This window comes from Amblyomma americanum, chromosome 2 (genome assembly GCF_052857255.1).
Source record: "Amblyomma americanum isolate KBUSLIRL-KWMA chromosome 2, ASM5285725v1, whole genome shotgun sequence".
NCBI classification, from domain to species: domain Eukaryota; kingdom Metazoa; phylum Arthropoda; class Arachnida; order Ixodida; family Ixodidae; genus Amblyomma; species Amblyomma americanum.
Genome location: NC_135498.1, coordinates 24,983,785 through 25,003,801, shown reverse-complemented (window position 1 = coordinate 25,003,801; position 20,017 = coordinate 24,983,785). Strand labels below are relative to the sequence as shown.

The following is a 20,017-nucleotide window of genomic DNA, read 5'->3' as shown; positions in this document are numbered from 1 at the left end:
GAGTTTATTGCCATTTTAAAATATGTGGCAGTAAAGCCGCGGAATTACAGGTAGCATTTTGAAAGATTTCCCCTCAGGACCAGTCCAGGTCCAGACGCCTTTGAAGGAAACAGGCCGGCGGTTAAGAGCTGTTGGTCAGATTTTCAGCTGTTCAAACCACGCCTGCAACGCTGCTTCAGCTGCGGGGTTCGATCCCCAGTGCCGCCGGGGAGCTTTCGAATGAGTTAGTGATAACGATGAAAAAGAACGAATTTCTCACTTGTCTAAAGAGATAGTGGTTATGGCGCTCGGCTAACTGATCCGGAGTTCCCGGGTTCGAGCCCGATCGCGGCGGCTGCGTTTTTATGCCGTTCATTGCCGTCAGGGCTTGGAGCTGAGGCAGCGTTTAAGCACTTTTATCAACCCAGTCGTACGCTCCGCATTGCGCCTTCTGTGATGAACTGGCTAACTTTATAGCACATGTTATGGGTATGCTAGAACAATCATGATGTTGCGAGAATCCATAACCCAACAACTGAGGACTTGGGAAGTGGCGGTGTCCACCTCACATTCGGAAGACGCTTTCGCTGGTGATCCGGGCAAGAGCGGTGGCATAACCCAATCGGCTTCTGGAATGAGGATCCAGCCAACTGCGATTTCTTCTATGCATTAAACGTTTTCTCACTTCGAGTGCAATAATAATAATTGGTTTTTTGAGGAAAGGAAATGGCGCAGTATCTGTCTCATATATCATTGGACACCTGAACCGCGCCATAATGGAAGGGGAAATGAGGGAGTGAAAGAAGAAAGGAAGAAAGAGGTGCCGTAGTGGAGGGCTCCGAAATAATTTCGACCACCTTCCTTTCGACCACAATTTCCTTTCCCAGAAAACCAATTATCATTATTATTATAAAACGCCAGTGCACTAAGAAGCGTTCAGCGGAACGGTATATAGGCGTGATCCATGCGACGCCTGCCGCTAAGACCGACACCGCGGACCACGGCCGAAAGGTTAATAATTGGTTTTTAAGGGGAAAGGAAATGGCACAGTATCTGTCTCATATATCTTTGGACACCTGAACCGCGCCTTAAGGGAAGGGATAAAGGAGGGAGTGAAAGAAGAAAGGAATAAAGAGGTGCCGTAGTGGAGGGCTCCGAAATAATTTCGACCACCTGGGGATCTTTACCGTGCACTGGCATCGCACAGCATACGGGCGCCTTAGCGTTTTGCCTCCATAAAAACGCAGCCGCCGCGGTCGGGTTCAGTAGTCGAGCGGATCAGTATAGTCGAGCGCCCTAACCACTGAGCCACCGCGGCGGGTCCCCGCCGGAAGATTAAATTTATTTTTGGGGAAAGGAAATGGCGCAGTACCTGTCTCACATATAGGCGGACACCTGAACCGCGCCATAAGGGAAGGGATAAAGGAGGGACTCCGGAAGAAAGAGCGGCGACGGCGGCGACGAAGCGCGCGGCGCACCCACTCCTCTTGCCCCGCCGCGGTGGCTCAGTGGTTAGGGCGCTCGACTACTGATCCGGAGTTCCCGGGTTCGAACCCGACCGCGGCGGCTGCGTTTTTATGGAGGAAAAACGCTAAGGCGCCCGTGTGCTGTGCGATGTCAGTGCACGTTAAAGATCCCCAGATGGTCGAAATTATGCCGGAGCCCTCCACTACGGCACCAATTCTTCCTTCTTTCACTCCCTCCTTTATCCCTTCCCTTACGGCGCGGTTCAGGTGTCCAAAGATATATGAGACAGATACTGCGCCATTTCCTTTCCCCAAAAAACCAATTATTATTATTACCCACTCCTCTTCACCCACTCCTCTTCTCTTCCCGGCGCATGCGCACAACTGGCCTCTCGCGTGTAGCGCGAAATGCTCAACAGTAGCGTAGTGTACCCGCCGCGGTGGCTCAGTGGTTAGGGCGCTCGACTACTGATGCGCCCGTGTGCTGTGCGATGTCAGTGCACGTTAAAGATCCCCAGGTGGTCGAGATTATTCCGGAGCCCTCCACTACGGCCACTCTTTCTTCCTTTCTTCTTTCACTCCCTCCTTTATCCCTTCCCTTACGGCGCGGTTGAGGTGTCCAAATATATATGAGACAGGTACTGCGCCATTTCCTTTCCCCTAAAACCAATTATTATTATTATTAGCCTAGTGTAGCTCCCGCTACAAAGAACTCTGGAAGCACGCGCTTCTAGGAGAGGAGGAAAACGAAGAAGCCTCCCGCCACTGCGAGGCGCTACGTGGATGATTTCTGCCGACTCTGCAGCACTACGCCCATGCTGCTGCACCGTGTCTTGGGAAGAGGAAGCCGCTTGCGTGAGCAGTCGAGTTTACCAAATAGTGCCCGAAACATCGAGTCGATTGAATACTAGCTTGTGGCACTCGTTTCGTGGGCAGTATAGTACGTTGCAGTTCTCTACGTTTCTTTAGAGACTGAAACGGAATTAACGAGTGCTTCTCTTTGACGGTTGCACTGATGGCGTCAGAATATTGGCTCAAGTCTTCGAAGAACACCAGGTGTTCATTCAGCACCAAAACTTGCGACCTCGACTACATCCCCACAGCGACGGCGTGATGGAACGAGGCGAAAAAGAGTTTGCTGGCTAATTCGTGCTACGCCTGACTGCAGGAATACGTTACAGCCTGAAATGTAATAGGGTGATCCGTTATACATAGGCGTACTACTTGTTCCACTTTTTTCGTGGCATGTATCTCTCACGGGAGTGCCCGTGGAAGCGTATATTCATTCTATCGAGGCTAGAGCAATTCATGGGCCTCGCTGTGTGGCCCGAGCCCGGTACGAGCCCGAAACTAGAAGCCCAAGCCTGGCCTAGCCTGGCCTAGGCCCGCGGCTTCAAGCTCAGGCCCGGCCCGGGCCCGCTGTTATCACTCTGCTGAGCACGGGCTCGGACCGCCAAGGCCGGCATGAGGCTCGGCCCGACGCGGGCCCGTTCGCGTAGCAGCTCAAGAGGCAACCGCTTATTGTCTGCAAGTAGATGTTGCCAGCAAATATGCAGAAATTGCAACAACGCTTGAAAAAAAAAAAAGGTTTCGTAAGCCCGAAAAGGAAAGGTAAGGCGGGTTCGTCTGCTCGGCATTTTGAACAGTGATCGCAAATGAAAACGGTTGCGTACGTATGCTTGCGTAAATAAACAAATTTGCTCTGATTCTAAATTTTTAATGAGTAATTTTTTACAACTCGCAATGTCTAAATATTAAAACAACCTCGAAGCCATAGCAGTGACATATCTTATTTAATGAGCGTGATTTAGCGGGTTAAATTCATGGCCGCGCAGAACGTGTTTCAATTAAGACGAAAACACAGGCGCCTGTTTATTGCGTAGTATGTTTTAGAACAACCGTAGCCTGAACCAATATGTTCTTCCGAAATGACGTTTCTCGTGGCGTATAAATGTGTTTTTGAGGTCCGAAGGCACACAGTCAGACTATCCTGGAACAGACGCCTACCAGTCGAACAATGTAATGAAGGCCCTTCTCCAGCGGTTCTAATGAGGTTTCATTGCAGCCGTTATCACAAAATCGAGGAGATGCGGAGCGCCTTTTGATAGATTTTCAAGCCCTGTGCTCACTCAGTGGATTGTTCAAATATCCCCAGCCAGCGGAGTTCTGTACTTCAATAGGGGACCACACTCATGCGAATAGTCTTGTATCAGGTATTAGGATGTTATTTATTTATTTATTTATTTATTTATTCAGAATACCTGCATCGCCAGAAGGCATTATTGTAGGCGGGCTAAGTACATGGAGGTCACACAATGGCAAAAAGCTCGCCATTATGCACATCAACCAACACTAAAATCAAAATTACTGGAAAAAATACAGAGTGCAATAACAATGTAGAACAGTAAAAAGTAAATACCTACATATGAACAGCTCACACAGTGGTATAGGCTAGAATATGATAATAAAAAGAAACACCCAGAAAAACTCAATGAATAAGGCTCTCAATAGAATTATCAACATCAGGAGCATACATCACTTTGTTCGGGAGCTGGTCCCGGTCATTAATCGTGTTAGGAAAAAAAAGATATGTAACTTCTGGAGTGAAAAGGACGTTTAAAAAGTGAAGCTGCAGAGTTTTAATAGGGGCCATCGGGGCTGGCCCCCTTCTTCGTCAACTCCTTAACCCATTCATTCATCTTCTTCCAAACAAACAAACCTATAGATGACATGAATAACCTCGCCTCCAACCCAGGAGACAATGTAGACAGTGTGCCCTTGATGTGGCCGTGTATTCAGGGTGAAAGATGCTCATTGCTTTTGTCGAGGTGATCCGTCGCCCAGCGGATGGCGAAAGTGAAATATAGAAAATTCCACGCACGGAAACACACTACCTTCACCTGTTATAATTTGTCGTTTTGGTGTTCCCTTTTTCAACTTTCATTTGAATTTTTTGCAGGCACTGCCCTGCAGGGAGGGCTGGTTAACACATTGTGTTGGGCAAGTTGGTTTGACATCCGTTGTCCAGACCAAAAAAAAAAAAAGCCCGCTTTCAGAGCAGGCTCGTTATCCATTCGAAGTGATGACGTATCAGCCCTCACACGTGACCCCTGCGTCGCCCGCAGTGAGATGTCATCGGGCTCGTCACCGGACAGCGAGAGGGCTGCAGGACGAGTCGCCGCGGGACAAGTACAGCGTCAGCATCGAGGGCACCGATCTTTCGAAGCTGTACAAGCAGGCAAGGCCCAGCCTGCCCGACTCTGTGATCCAAGAGGTCATCGCGTACGTGGACCAGAAGGTATACGTACGCACTGAAGAACACTAAAGACTTCGCGCGTCGTGAGTGTGTTTGTCGGCCCTTACAAAATTTCTTTGGACAGTCTATAGACTCTCCATAGACTTCTGTCTGTGAAGTCTATAGACTATCTATAGACAAACCCCAGAGAACAGTCTATAGGCAATACAAATTCTATAGACAGTCTGTAGCCAATCTATAGATTTATGGCCACACTTTTAGTAGACTTTTGTCTATAGACAGGCTACAGACTATGAATAGACAAAAAGAAATATCTATAGGAAGGCAATAGAGTCGATAAGAAGTCTATAGACTCTTTATAGACCTTTTTTTGTAAGGGTGTAATCTGCATGCATATGGGCAGCCCGAGCCTATCGCTATGATGTTTCTGCGTCGTTCTCTATGCTTGTGCGGCAAATGCGAGGTCTTAAAACAAATAGTGAATTTCCCAGAATATTCGCCCTCAGACCGAGTGAACACGCTCTAGTGCCAGCAACGTAGTAGCCCTCCAGAATGCTCAGTTCCAAACCTGCATGGACAGGTCCCACCATTCTTGGGACTTCCTCGCCAGCATGATTCAGGTCCTAACGGATAAGGTTTTTGATTGGTAATCAGGGAGCGAACGCCAGAGATTTCATTTACAACTCCTTACTCTTGACAAACAGAAACCGCTTCATAAACAGTGGACGAAGTTCCGTATAGTTACTTGCTTTGAGGCAAAATCTGCTCGAAGTGAGCGTTATGAGAAACAGAGTGCTGTACATAAAGCATGCCATCTGCGTTGGCGCACATAGTTGCGAGTCTTACGCGAGCCTCGCATCGCCCCACTGCGGCTGGCCCCGCAGCTGTCCAAGCGGGAGCTGTGTGTGGACGTGGGCTGCGGGCCGGGCCAGAGCACCGAGCTCTTCTGTCCCTACTTCAAGAACGTGGTGGGCGCCGACGTCAGCCGCTCCCTCATCGAGGAGGCCGGGGCCACGAGGCGACACGGCAACGTCACTTACATGTGGGTCACCGCGGAGCTGCTGTCTCTTTTGTCGCTGTTTTCGCACTTATTATAGAGGCGCGCAGTTGAGTTTCCCCTTCCGGTGGCGATGAGAGGAAACTACTTGAGGATGAAATCGGGGTTTCTTGATGACCCGGTGGTTCTACTCGCAAACATTCACATTACTCAAGGAAAGGAGAAGGTTAACTATTTATTTACAACATAGGTAAAAAAACGAGAAGAAACAAAGCAAGGAGAAAACTATTTACATGACTAAATCGTGGATCAGACGAATTCAGCCCCCGCTCAACCCAGAGCGCTTGGTTTTAAACCCTCTGTCTCCGCCCTTAGCGGGGACAGCAACCAATAAGATAACGACCCATCTCGCCAATCAGTGGTTAGGGAAAGGAAAATAAGGTCCGCCCACTGATCAGAGATTGGGGAAAAAGTTCCGATTAAAACATTTGGGAAGGAGGTTTCAAATAACCACACAAACAACACAAATGCGACTTCCGTTCCCCACGCCACCCACGGCACCACCGATGCTAGAAACATGTGCCGACGAGGCGATGACTCAGGTTGTTGACAGCAACAAAGAGAACATAGTCGTTAAGGGAATAATCCGTTTCCTGGTCACCCAGCACTCGGTCCCCACCCAGCTGTATCTCTCCCGCATCGCCGAAGTCTCGTCACCCCTTGACGACGCACACATGTCGACAGCTGTATCTGGTTAGGCTTTTTCAAGGCGGATTATGCCCGAGGCGGCGCGGGTAAACAAGGACGTCCGCTGCAAGACGGAGGAAGTAGGGACCAGACGGCTCCCTTTGATGCGGCACGCGGCGCCGACACTGGCGCGGCCTTTCTCAGTCTTCGTTCGAAGAACGGTCAGCGAACTCCACACGCGCCATCATATAATATTTGGAAACTAAGCTAGTTTGTGTTTTGAATACCACTCTATTATTGTATGTATCTGCTATTCTAAATCTATCCATTGTTTCTCTTAAATATTGTTAATAACTACGTCAGCACTGTATGTATGATGTATTCTTGGGCTATATCTGATAATATTGGGAAACTAAGCTTGTTTGTGTTTTGAATATTACTCGAAGTTATTATTGTATAGTATCTGCTATTCTAGATCTATCCATTGTTTCTCTTAACTATTGTTGATAACTATGTCGGCACTGTCTTGTAGAGGTTGTCTGGACCATGTCAAGCTGTAATTCGCACCTTTTAGTCCAGATGTCCTTCCAAACTTCTGGTAAAATAAATTGAATTGAATTGAATATCTTAGTACTTCGCCAACGTTCACCATTTTATTTGGTATCCGCCGACATTATCTGGTGGTATGTAAGCTGCAATGCCAGTGCCAGCGGGATAGGGTTAGAACGGACGTTCGGCGAAGACCCTCAAGGTCACAACAAAATTCCTCGTTGGTTGACGATAATGTGACATCACAACCACGTGACCTAGCGCAGGTAATTCAAACACCCTCAACGATCACAAAGTACAGCAGTGATGACGTCGCTACATAATTCCTCATTGGTCTCCAGGGTTGTGACGTCACTTTACTACCTTTTCGTCAGTGCCTCTGAAGAAAAAAAAACTCATAGGACTTACGACTATGTAACGCGAGATTCAGCGATAGCTGTGTAGGTATTTAATTTTGGGGATATTTTGAGTTAGAAAAGATGCAGTGACCTCATATCGCACTGGTGTAGCGGTCACGTGATGTACCCCTGCACTGGCAGGCGGCTGTTCCAAACAGTGTCACCCGTAGGCTTATGCGACCCAGGTTGGCCGGTTACGCCGACGACGGCGGACGACGGCGGACGACTACGACAAGAAAGCCAGGGCGCCTAACAGCTATCGCTGTAAAACAACTGTGTTGAAAATAAAAAAAAAATTGTAGAGCCGGGACTCGAACCGCTGCCCCTGGGGTCGTGAGCCGGGCGCGCGCTACCCCCCGGCCACTGAGGTATAGTCAACGTCAAAAGTATACAGCCCAAGGGGCTCGCTTCTAAGCTGTTTAGCGGGGCTACCTAGAACATATAGCAATCCAAAGCTTGGGAGAATTGAGGACTCGAAGCAATTTATCGTTCGAGAGATTACGGTCGTTGAGTATTACATAACCAGGCACGCTGAAGGCCTCGCAAGCAAACCCCTTGGGCTGTGTACTTTTGACGGGGGGTGTAAACTCGTTCATTTCTATAGTTTAGGGGCTTTATGCGACCACCTAATACCGAATCGTTAGCAAAGCTATCGCTCATTGCAGTCTTAGGGCTACTTAAGCATCCCGATAGTTTTTTCTTCTTTTCGAGACAATTTCATAGAGATTTTCTTACCTCGGGAGGCATTGCAAAAAGGCCCGGAAAGTGGCTGAACTTAGTTATGCCACCCCTGGATTGCTGAGTTGCATGATCTATCGGTCGCGTCCAGAAGTTTCCAGAGAGATAAAGATGGCTACTTTAGCTGTAGATATCGTAGTAAAACTTAAGCGAAAATTCCGTTGAGCCGAATAAGTTTTCAAGGTATCATCTAACTTCCTTTTCATCATAATTGTCATCATCATCAGCCGGGTTACGCCCACTGTAGGCCAAAGGTATCTGCTATTGATCATTGCTTGCGCCATCGGCGGGCGCCTTATCACCACAAACTTCTCATTAAATCTGCCCACCTGAATCAGCCGGCACACACTGCTGCGTTCACTTTCTCCTTGAATCCGCTCCGTTAAGTCCCGCGCTTGTCTACATCCCCGGCTTGATGGTTACGCGCTCTCTCGCGTGGCGTCGCGCAGGGAGGCGAGAGCGGAGTGCCTGCCGCTGCGTAGCAACTCGGTGGCGCTGGTGTCGGCAGTGAACGCGATCCAGTATTTCGACCGGGACGAATTCTTCGCCGAGGTACGGCGCGTGCTAGTCGACGACGGCGTCCTCTTCGCCGCCATGCACCACCTGCGCGACCTGCTCGAGCCCGGCATGGACAACTGGCTCTTCCAGGTAGAGGGCGCGACGACGAAGTTCTTGCACCAGGGTGGTGACACTCTTTGCTCAGTCGAGAAACGCCATTTTGGGTCACAGAAGATTGCGCCAAGGCCTAATAGAAAAAAAACTTGTAGATGTTAGCCCGCAATAAGACATGGGCGTCCCCCGGTAGTATTAGAAAGTATCATGTCTCGAAGATACGGAAGTGCTGCTTCCCGCAAATATATTTTTCAATGACGGCGCCAAGAGGAGGCGAAGGCACTAACATAGGTTGTTTATGCTTTTGTCGGTTTTTCTGTTTGTTTTTTGGCGGTCACTATATATTACCACTTTTCGTTCATCAATAAACTCAGTTGTTAGTCAGCGCTTGTCTTGCCTTTGTTCCACATTTGTTGCGCTGTGCACCTACCATGGAGGCGAAGGCGGTCGCCACTGCACAATTTTGCTTGGCCAGAGACAAATTGGCCGAGTGCTTCATTCAGACCCTGACGAGGAGTATATAGCTGTTTCATGATTGGGCAGCCCCTACTGTGACCTCTCACATTGGGCCGCCGCATTTTGTTCATTTATTTTATTCTTATGAAAAGCAATGCCGCAGAGGCAACATGCCTGCCCAACATTTGCTACACCCCCTCTCCATTGTTCTTCTCGCCGTCCCATCTTGTATCTCCTTGCGCTGTCACTGATAGTTTGGTGCAACAAAAACGAACGCGCGACCCCAAATGCAAAGAATTGAGCCACCACTTTGTAAAGCAGACCCTGTCGAGTCTTCCTCGGATCTGCATGCGTACTCATGAATCGAGCCGTCTCATCTCCCGAGGTCGCATGTGCACTCTTTCACCATGCAATGCGACCGCTGAAAACCATACCATAGCTAGCATATCGAAATTTCGCAGACCCATTTTGTCGTCCGTACCGCAAAGATCACCTGGGTTACAATAACGGACGCCCATGCCTTTATAATCACACACTGCATAAGTGGCTGCTTAGGTAAGAGGACATGGTATCCACGCTATTATGGCTGTTCACTTGTTGCTCACCATTCAGGAGCACTGACCGTGGGGCTAGTTACTGTTGCATTCTCTTGGAGTACGTGAGAGCGCACACGGACAAAAAGGAATACAGACAAGACTAAGACCACTCTTGGTGCCTTGTCTCCCACAGCCTTTGCTCCTGAAGGGTGCAGTGCCCTGAAAACAGCAGCTATAGTGTTGAAATATAAGTTCCGTCGGCGGCTGCGTTTTTATGGAGGAAAAACGCTAAGGCGTCCGTGTGCTGTGCGATGTCAGTGCACGTTAAAGATCCCCAGGTGGTCGAAATTATTCCGGAGCCCTCCACTACGGCACCTCTTTCTTCCTTTCTTCTTTCTCTCCCTCCTTTACCCTTCCCTTACGGCGCGGTTCAGGTGTCCAACGATATATGAGACAGATACTGCGCCATTTCCTTTCCCCCCCAAAACCAATTATTATTATTATTATTTCGCAATGTGCGCGTGCTCCAGGTAACGATGGTTGGAACGGTTTCGAAAGGCTCTCGCACGTACTGAGACGCAGTTGATAGTGGCAGTCTGATTTTGCGCTCCTTTGCCCCCGTGCAGCTGAGGGAAGACAAGTTCTCGGACTACCTGCTCTCGCGCCATGCCTACTGGGCGTCTGGCTACGACAGCATCGAGGTTCCTTTCAAGGGAGTTAGAAAGTGAGCGCAACCGGAATCCGCCTTTTTCACTGCATGTGGCGCCCTCTGGGCAGTGGCGAAAGCACTTCTGCTACTGGTTGAAAACAAAAGACGCGTTGGAGAGCTTTTGAAGACGCAGGCGCGATGCGGTTCTATGACGAGCCAACTGCGCCTGCGAAATGACAAGTGTGGGCATTGAGGAGCCTTAGTGTGCGCTTGCAACTGCCGCCATCTGTCGCGTGTGCCTGTCACTAACACGAACAGTACATTCTCAGTAATAAGTAGGAGCTGGCGGTCTGTTTTCAACTAGTGAAACTGGAGGAGAAGCGAGCGTGCACAGAGCGGCCGCGGAGGAAAAGGTGGTTTGCGCTGTGGCGGCCGCGTTTCGATGGAGGCGAGGCGTTAAGGCGCCCGTGTGCTGTGCGCTGTCAGTGCAAGTAAAAGATCCCCAGGTGGTCGAAATTATTCCGAAGCACACCTCTACGGCCCATCTTTCTTCTTTCACTCCCTCCTATATCCCTTCCCTTACGGCGCGGTTCAGGTGTCCGCCGAGATGTGAGGCAGATACTGCGCCATTTCCTTTTCCCCAAAACCAATTTTCATTTTCAATTTTTGCCGAGGACGCGTTTGACGAACCCAACACGTCATGACAACATGGTCACACTGAAGTGCAAAAACTAGGAACGTCCTAATCAGATATCACCCAGTTACCGTTAACAAACTTTGTACAGACTCCAATTCTTTTAAAAGTGCAGGTGAGGACAAGGTACGACATAATGGACAGGACAAGCGCTTGACTTGTCCAGTTCCATCGTTCCGCGTCTTCTCCTGCATTTTCGAAATTCGAAATGCTTTACCGAGTAGCCCAACAGCAACTTTGCTCGTACAGACTAGTGCTGGACGTGTAGATGCTAACTGGACGTGCAGAGTATAACTAACCCCTATAGCCTTTATAGATTACGAGAAGGCGTTTGACAGCCGACACTTTAGCAGTGATGCAGGCATTGTGGAATCAGGGTGTAGAGGAGCCCTATGCAAAATACTAGAACATATCTATAGCGGGTGCACAGCTACTATAGTTCTCCATGAAGGCAGCAATAGAACTTCAATAAAAAAGGATGCCAGGTAGGGAGACACGATCTCGCCAACGCTATTCACCGCCTGTTTACAGGAGGCATTCAGAAACCTAGACTGGGAACATTTGGGGATAAGAGTTAATGAAGAATACCTCAGTAATCTGCGGTTCGCTTATGATGATTGCCTTGCTAAGTTACTCAGGAGGTGAACTGCAAAACATGATCAATGAGTTTCCGCATGTTTCCACATGATAAAGTTTCCACATGTCAGCTCTTCTACCAAGACTGTGGCGTTGTTTTCAAAAACAGATGTGTAATGACTTGTGAAATTATCGAAGCTGAAATAATAGATCTTTAGGCTGTTATCGTGTATCGAAGCCATCGATAAGGAGCCCATAAGGAACGTTTGTACCTGATGTTCCGCCTGTATGTGCCGCTTGCCGCGCATGCGTTATGTTGGGCACAATATACCTATATATTCCGGGCCGAGGTTGAAAATAAAGTGTTTAAAGTCGGAGCTCGTTTGTCTCGCGGTTTCTTTCCTTGTGTCCTCGTCCATTGTGGGCTGTTCAAGCCTGTCATTTTGGTAGGTTGGCTTCATCGCACGGCAGCGATGTGGCGTGGAAAAATGAGTACAAGTGACCGAAGGCCGTACTCGAGCCACGGCCGCTCGATGGTGACACGATGGGTATTGCGTTTCCACTGAGCGTTTCCATGCTCAAACGCATCCCACGTTCACCTCGTACCGCGGTTTCACAGCGCTAGCACTGACAGCACTTGCCTAAGGCCGCGCAGTCGACCCGTCTCCGTCAGGAGTAGTGCCTCTTTCAGGAATGCGGCACGCCGTTCGTTATAGGTCATATATCGAAAGTTGTGCTGAACGCGAGTTCGATAAACGCGAACTATCGTGCTGTACTTTTGCATGGGGTATTCAAGGGGGTGCTCTGAATGTTCATAATAAACGACAATTCGATATATCCGGGTTGGATATATTCGGGCGCGGCTGCATTATGCGAATCGCGCCACAAAAATGGCGACGACAGCCTTCGGGTTTGGTCGGCGTACCATGCTGGTTTCTTAAGCTGAAAAAAAGGGTGGGAGGCGATATTGGTCGATTTAAATGCGAAAACGACATGACGCATTATCGCGGCGTGTCTGGCCATCTTGTGCTTGGTTTCTTCTTCACACTGACAACTGTGTTTGGGACCTTCAACCATGCAAGCAGCGTCGGCGTTGTGTTCCACAACCTAAAAATCTCGCTTTCTCCGGCTGGCTAATGGGACCGTTAACCGGTTGAAAGGGGGAGTGGTCACCCTCACGCTGAGAGGTTGCAACAAATGTGCGGCACAACTGCAGGCCTGTCAATGAGCTGCCCCCCACCTCACGGGGTGGGGGGTGGGGGGGGGAGAGTCTTATTTGAGATAACTTTTTCCTCGCCCCCACTGTGCTCATGCCAAAGCATCGCCGGAACTTGTTGGTACCTCCAGGAAGACGGTGCTGACTAGGAGCGCCCTGAAGGTGTCAGCTGTCATGGACCACATCAACACGTGGAGCCTGGCGGTCATGATGCGCCACCACGAGCCGGAGAGGGCCCGGGCCACGCTTGCCGAGTTCAGGGACAGGCACGTACTGCGAGGAAAACTGTATGCAGTAACGTTAAGAGGCAACAAGAGAGCAGAGCGGGTTCGGTAATGAACGCCACTCAATAATATCCTCTAGAGCTGACATCAAGCAGAACAAACAAGGTGCAGGGCATGTAATGCGAAAGGTGACCGACGGTCCTTTGGGTAGCCGAGTGACCCAAGAAAAGGCAAGGTTCTTATGTTAATCTATAATGCCTTGTTTTCATCTCGACTAAATTATTGCCATTTAGTTTGGGCTACAACAACCTATGGAAATTTGCAGAAGCTTCACAAATTAGAGAAAAGATATTTGAGAGTAATGAAAAATTTACCTTTTAATTCACATACATATTACTTGTTCAGCAAATACTGCATATTCCCTGCTACTAAATATTTTGATTATGTTCTCTGTAAGGCTTTTAAGAATGAAAAGGCAAATAATAGTACACGTCTACATCATCTAGCCAGGTTACAAGAAAATACTGCTACACGCCAGGCACGCCACACAGAACTTTGGAAAGTGGGAACCTTTAAAACCACATTTGGCCTACAAACTCTACAAAACAAGTTACCCAGACTGTTAAACAGATCACACTGTTCACATATTCAGTTTGAAAAGATGACATTTAAAGAACTTCGCAAGTATTTTATTACACAGTAAAAGTTTCTCTGCCATTTATATGTTTTCCTTATCGCGTTTCTCATTCTAGATTTACTTATTTCTTTGAATGTTGTTCAAACAAGCAATGAATATAATTTATTCGTCACCTAACTCCCCCATCACCATTCCATTCCCGCTTACTGTCATATAAACTCCCTGAGTGACCTCTTGCTTTCTCCTTTTTTTATTGTTTTGTTTGCTTGTTTGTTGATACAAAAAATGAAATTAATCATGCATTCTTGTGTACAAATTAGCGTTTCTTTTATGTAGTTATTTATCTGCAGTTTCTTAGTTCCTGCAGTTGGTGGTAGAGGTATTTTATTAAAATTATAGTAAAAAGGAAGGAAAAGATTTTTGCTCGCCCCGGCATCTGCCATCCATACTGAAGCACCTGAGCTGGGGCAGCGGAAATAAAGGATAGCAGGCAGAATGGAGAAATTAAATGAAGGAGGTGAGGGGACAGGAAGAGAGGATAAGGGGAGAAGTAATATGTACAAACTATTTACACAATAAGTTCCTGCAGTTTCTTTCTGTTTTGTGTGTAATGTGCCATGCCTTGCTGTAAAGTGTATAAGGGGGCCGGCGGCCTTGCGAGCTGTCCTACGAGGCAGCTTTTACTGCCGGTCTCCCGTGTCATATCATATGGCGCAAATAAAGATTATTGCTATTATTATTATTATTATTATTATTATTATTATTATTATTATTATTATTATTATTATTAGTAGTAGTAGTAGTAGTAGTAGTAGTAGTAGTAGTAGTAGTAGTAGTAGTAGTAGTAGTAGTAGTAGTAGTAAAGGGGGGTGAGAGTCAGATGGCCGGATGAGATTAGAAAGGTTGTAGCGATAGGGTGGCTGCATGCTGGCGCAAGACAAGATTAATTGGAGTGATACGGGAGGTTCCTTTGTCCTGCAGTGGACGCATAGTTGGGCTGATGACGATGATGGGCTGAAATGGAGGCGCCAATTTTGAACAGTGTCGCGCGAGCATTGAGGAAAAGGTTTGAACAATACCATGTGAAAAAATTGGCCGTGGTTTAGCTCTGGTTAAACCTGGAGTGACGCGATAGCTACAGCTGGCTGTGTGGTACTTGGTCACGTGACCAACCACGTGACGAAGCACGTGATCAGCCACGGCGCCGCGCCGCCGGCAGCTGCTCCGCACCACGTGACAGCGTGGCGGCGCAGCCACGCTGAAGACTCGAAATGATACCGTAATGTAGCTATCGCTACAAAACTTAGTGGAAAAGCAGATTACAAGCAGCATACACCTTGAGTACACTCACGTATATTTTCGCCCGTTTTGTCGCTTCGCAGCGTTAGAGGGCGCAGCACTACCGTTTGTATGGCGCTCGCGTGATGCCGCTGAAGAGTGTGCTGGTGGTACTCGTGCGCAGGGTGTATTCCTCGTTTTTCTAGACGGGAACAAGGACGTTCGTTTTCGAGGCAAGAAGACTTACACGGACGGCACATCGTTCGTTGCTAAAGAAAGACAATCTGACACTATTTCGCCACTGATGTTTGTTTTTTTTCCTGAAAGCTTTTGATCACATTCGCACCTCGTCCCGCCGGGATCGGTGAGCTGACGCTGCCTTTCGAACGAAGAAAGTAGAGGGACTGTTGTATTGTAATCATCACTGATCTTTCGTTGTCGCCTTTGTCTACTGTACACTGAGAATGCGCCGGGTATTGTCGTCTCCTTGAGGCTGCAGACAATAATGAAAAGGGGGTGTGCGGCCTTTCACAGAAATATCAACGCCTTTTCACACAGTACCTGAACACTTTGGATCCCGGTGACTGCTTGGATTTAGTCTTCCTCATGTGACATTTAGGGAGCCTTTTCAAAGTCCTTCAGAGAGAGAGAAAAAAATGTTGGTAACTTGTTTCGAAGCCATTGAGTAAAATTACTAAGTAGGAATCGTGACGTCATGTCGCTGGCCTTCTTGATACAAGCTATCTTATAGGCCTTTCCTTTTATCTTTCTCTGTCCCTGGACGCCAAAGACGGCACCACGCGGTAGCTGCGACTCCGCAAGCTGCCATGTGCGGTCTGTTTTCGACCTTGTATTTTTAAGGATTTACCATAATGTGCTCATTGGGAGTCAGTGTAGCATAGGTGCAATTAATATATTACATGTAATCGTTCTTTTTCACTGCAGGATCCTATCGAAGACGCAGGAATATCCTGGACAGGATCCGATGATCAGCGTCGCCTTCATGACGTCATATGTTATGTGCCGAAAATAGAGCTCTAACAATCGTCAACGCCGAATAATAAAAATACAATTTTTCTTCCTCCCGGCGTGCCAAAAACTTGGACGTGGCTCCCATCTATTTACTCAGCTGCTCGAATGTGTTAGCATAAGAAATGAATCCGTTGGGCTCGGTCACAATAAAAGCTGATGACAAAATTTGTGGCGTTTTGCCGAAGGATGTAGACAATTCTTTGTTCTTTGGAACTAACCACATCAATGGAAAATAAAATTTAATATTTTTTTTCTGAAAACCTGCTTGTTAAAAGCCTACCTGGCTGTCGAAATGACACAGCCTGATGCTGAGAAGCGCCAAACGACACTTGAAAGCATGCTTGGCGCGCCGTTGAACAACGCTTCTAAACGCACATCGAAGGTGTGCCAGACGCACTGTAAAAACTGACCGTGTTAAAAACAACACATCAGCACCCTAACGATACTCATTGAAACGCATGAACATGCAGAATAGACGCGTTTTTATTTTAAAAAACCACCGACATTTGTCAGGCACGTGAGGAATGAATTGCCGGTTGCTCAAAACACGGAATATTTGATCTATTTATTTAATGAGCAGGAAGCAGCAGAAAGTTAGGTGGGCGGATGAGATTAAGAAGTTAGCGGGTATAGGGTGACTGCAGCTGGCATAGGATAGGGTTAACTGGAGAGATATAGGAGAGGTCTTTGCCCTGCAATAGACGTAGTCAGGCTGGTGACGGTGATGATGATGAATGACATACGTAATGAGACACTGGTCGCCGGCTCTGGCGGTGCCAACACGAGGCGAGGCGCGGTGGGAACTGTTTGGACGAGCCGTGCCCTTACAAAAACTTCATTAGACAGTCTATAGACTGCCCACAAACTTCTGTCCATAAAGTCTATAGACTCTCCATAGACGAACCCTAGAGAACAGTCTATAGATAATATAAATCGTATATACAGTCTATAGACAATCTATAGATTTATGGCCATACACTTTTAGTAGACTTTTGTCTATACACAGTTTGTAGACTATGATTATAGAAAAAAATAAATATCTATAGGAAGGCAATAGAGTCTATAGAGAGTCTATAGACTCTCTATAGACCATTTTTATAAGGGCAATTGGCACGTCACAGCTCGGACGAGGTTGCAGCGCCATGTCGACATGCCTGCTTTCCGGTTCTTCTTACTGCCTTGTGACCGTCCTATCATTGGTCACAGTAAAAATTGGTTTTATCACACTTCCTGAGGGTGTTCACGTTTTTCTGGCAGCAAGAAACGCATGTATGGCTGAGAAAATAGAATTTAAAAAAGTATTTCCACCACTCGATTTGAAATCGAGACTTCAAGTACGGGTTGCTAGCGTGTTGAAGTGAATTATGGCGATGTAGCTGAGATCCGCGCGGGAAAATTGGTATCTGTGGTGTTCACCGGTGTACGCTTTCCGAGTCGGCCAGGCGAGGCCCGGGCACCGGACAGGGCCACTGGAGAACGACGCTTCAGAGTTCCGAGCGGGAAAGAGTCGGGCTCGCGCCCGTTCCCCACTGTCTTATTGAGAAAGCAAACAACAACAGCAACCAATCACAAGGCCACTCCCACAGCATCACGATTATTCGACCACGTTCGCAGAATTTGCTAAGTGGCGCATTCAGATCCTAAAAGGTCCCCTGAATTGGTGTGTCGACCCCAGAGGGCGCCACACAACACTATCGACGCATGCGATACGTTTTCCTTTTTTAGCTGATAATAAAGTTCCGTTTTCGTTAGGATCTCCTTGTCGTTGGGATGCGATACCCTAACGGTACGGGTTAACTTCAAACCCGCAGTGACCCTTTCCACGGTTTTGTCTCCCTCTGCACTTGATTCTATGTTTTCTTTAAACGAGTTCTTAGAGACCTTCAACTGACCCTTATGTTATTCAACACAGTATAAGCACCGTACTGTGACCTTTCCAAATTAATTCGTAAACCACTGTACCGTGGTCTTTTCGAATTAATTCGTAATTACAATATCTGTGCATATACACAGTACTGCCACAGCCAATCACTGCATGGATACGCATGAAATCCTTACGAGCAGAAGAAGAAGAAGAAGAGGCAGCCCCGCGTGCACGTATCGTTCACGCGGCTTCCTAAGCCCCAACCGTTCTGTTCTGATCTCTCGAGCACACCGCGACCGCCTCTGTGCCTTTCTTTTTTTGCAACAGCGGCAGTCTTTGCTCCCTTCTCGCACCTCGCTCGGGCCGAAAGTGTTGGCGATGTCCACCTCCGGCGCCCCCCAGACGCAGCCGCAGAGCAGCGAGCACTTCTACGCTGGTAAGACCGTCAGTTTTCTTTTTTCATACCCACTCGCTGCGGTGGCTTAGCGGCTATGGCTTTCGAACACTGATTCCAGTGTCGCAGGTTCGAATCCCTGACGTCGAGGCGAATTGCGGAATCGCTCGCGTGCTGCGCGATGTCAGTACGTGTTAAAGAACCGCAGGTGGCCTCAATTATTCCGTAGCCCTCCACTACGGCTTGTCTCATAGCCCATGCGAAGCTTCGGGACGCCCTACATACCATTGATACCATACCATACCATACCGTACCATACCATATACCGCACCTATCGTACCATACGGTTCCATGACTAGGCGAAGCAAAAGTATTTTCTGATTCAGGCAGGCTTTACTTGTGAGCTTTTTGTGCCATTGTACTTGTTTTGTGTTCAAAGCAGCTAGTACACCATAACGTGCCCCGACAACGCGACTAACTTACAGTCTCATTTTCCTTATAGTGATCTTTGGCGAACCAGAGTACCTTTCAGTTCAGGCACAAACAGCACATTCTGACCACAGGAGTGTATCTCAGTACTGCAGTGGACGGTGCTGGAAAGTGTTCTTGCGTAGCTTCCTGCTAATCGAGAACAGCCATCGAGACTATAGCCAAGAGGTACTAACTGAAGTTCACAGCGAATGCTTTTGCGGGCCACCCTCTGAATAGTGTATAACGGAGAGTGCTTATGTATAGTAGTGCGGGGCTGTGGGTTTCGCCTCGTTTGCTGATGAACTGACGACGCTCCCACTGCATGAACCGCAAGGAAGTATGACACATAGATAGAACCGCAACGGCGATGACACGCGATGCTCCTGTTTGTTTTTAGTTCTGTATATCGTAGTCGCCTGTCGCCGTACAGCCAGAACATGTGGGAAATTTGATTCCTCAATTCAGTGAACTGTCTTAGTGCATAGTTGTGAGCAATTAAAGTGAAGACGACGGTCTCGTTCGCTTTAAACGCAGGTGAGCTGGCCAAAAAGACCTCCTCAAGAACCCAGGATGTCGACAGTCGAAGACGGGAGCGCAGATTCGCGGAACTTCTCGAATTCCTGATGCCCGTCTGCCTCCTGCCTTTCGTATTCGGCGACAACGTAAGGCGTATACCTGCTGTCACAGATATCTTATCGACATGCATGCAGTCTCAATCTTCTGAAAAGTAAAGAATGCATTTAAGGGTTGCTTTCCAAGCGGAAATCTCAGAAACCGTTAAAAAATTACTACGACCCTTACATTGACCTGCTACCTAGAGACGACACTGAACCAAGTACGCCTACACCAAGGCAAGCATATATGGACACGTAAGGGTTCGCTGTCTGAAGTGTGAGACTCATGTTATTGCGGTTCAGGTCGGAAAACGTGACAAGTAGTACGTATTGCGAGTCGGTTTTGACGACAACTCACCGACGATTTCTGGTGACAGGCGATCGCTAACGGGCTCATTATGCATTGCACGCAATGAAAGAAGAAACTACAAGGGGGGCGCTCCTTTAGTGGGCCACTATAGCTCACCATAATCCTCATTTTCAACGCACGGAATGGTACACATTCAGTATTTTCTGCTGGACATCAAACAGATTCAGCGGGAGTGAATCACTGTTTTTATTTTTTTTTTGCGGGTTCGGCATGGTAATTTATTTCATTATATGAGAGAGGGAATTTTGACACCGAGGGGGAGCAGACCCCCTCGCCTCTCCAGATACGTGTCGACCTCACATTGTCGTTGAGGCGGTTCAATTT

General features: G+C 47.9%; 1 protein-coding gene across 1 annotated transcript; it reads left to right on the top strand.

Moving 5' to 3' along the window:
- Window positions 1-2,218: 2,218 nt before the first annotated feature.
- On the top strand, window positions 2,219-15,560 carry LOC144119584 (putative methyltransferase DDB_G0268948). Its single transcript, XM_077652160.1, has 7 exons — window positions 2,219-2,300; window positions 4,571-4,743; window positions 5,586-5,743; window positions 8,520-8,718; window positions 10,301-10,398; window positions 12,941-13,079; window positions 15,507-15,560. Exons 1-7 carry the CDS (start codon window positions 2,261-2,263, stop codon window positions 15,558-15,560), a joined length of 861 nt encoding a protein of 286 aa, XP_077508286.1. The 5' UTR covers window positions 2,219-2,260.
- Window positions 15,561-20,017: the final 4,457 nt, after the last annotated feature.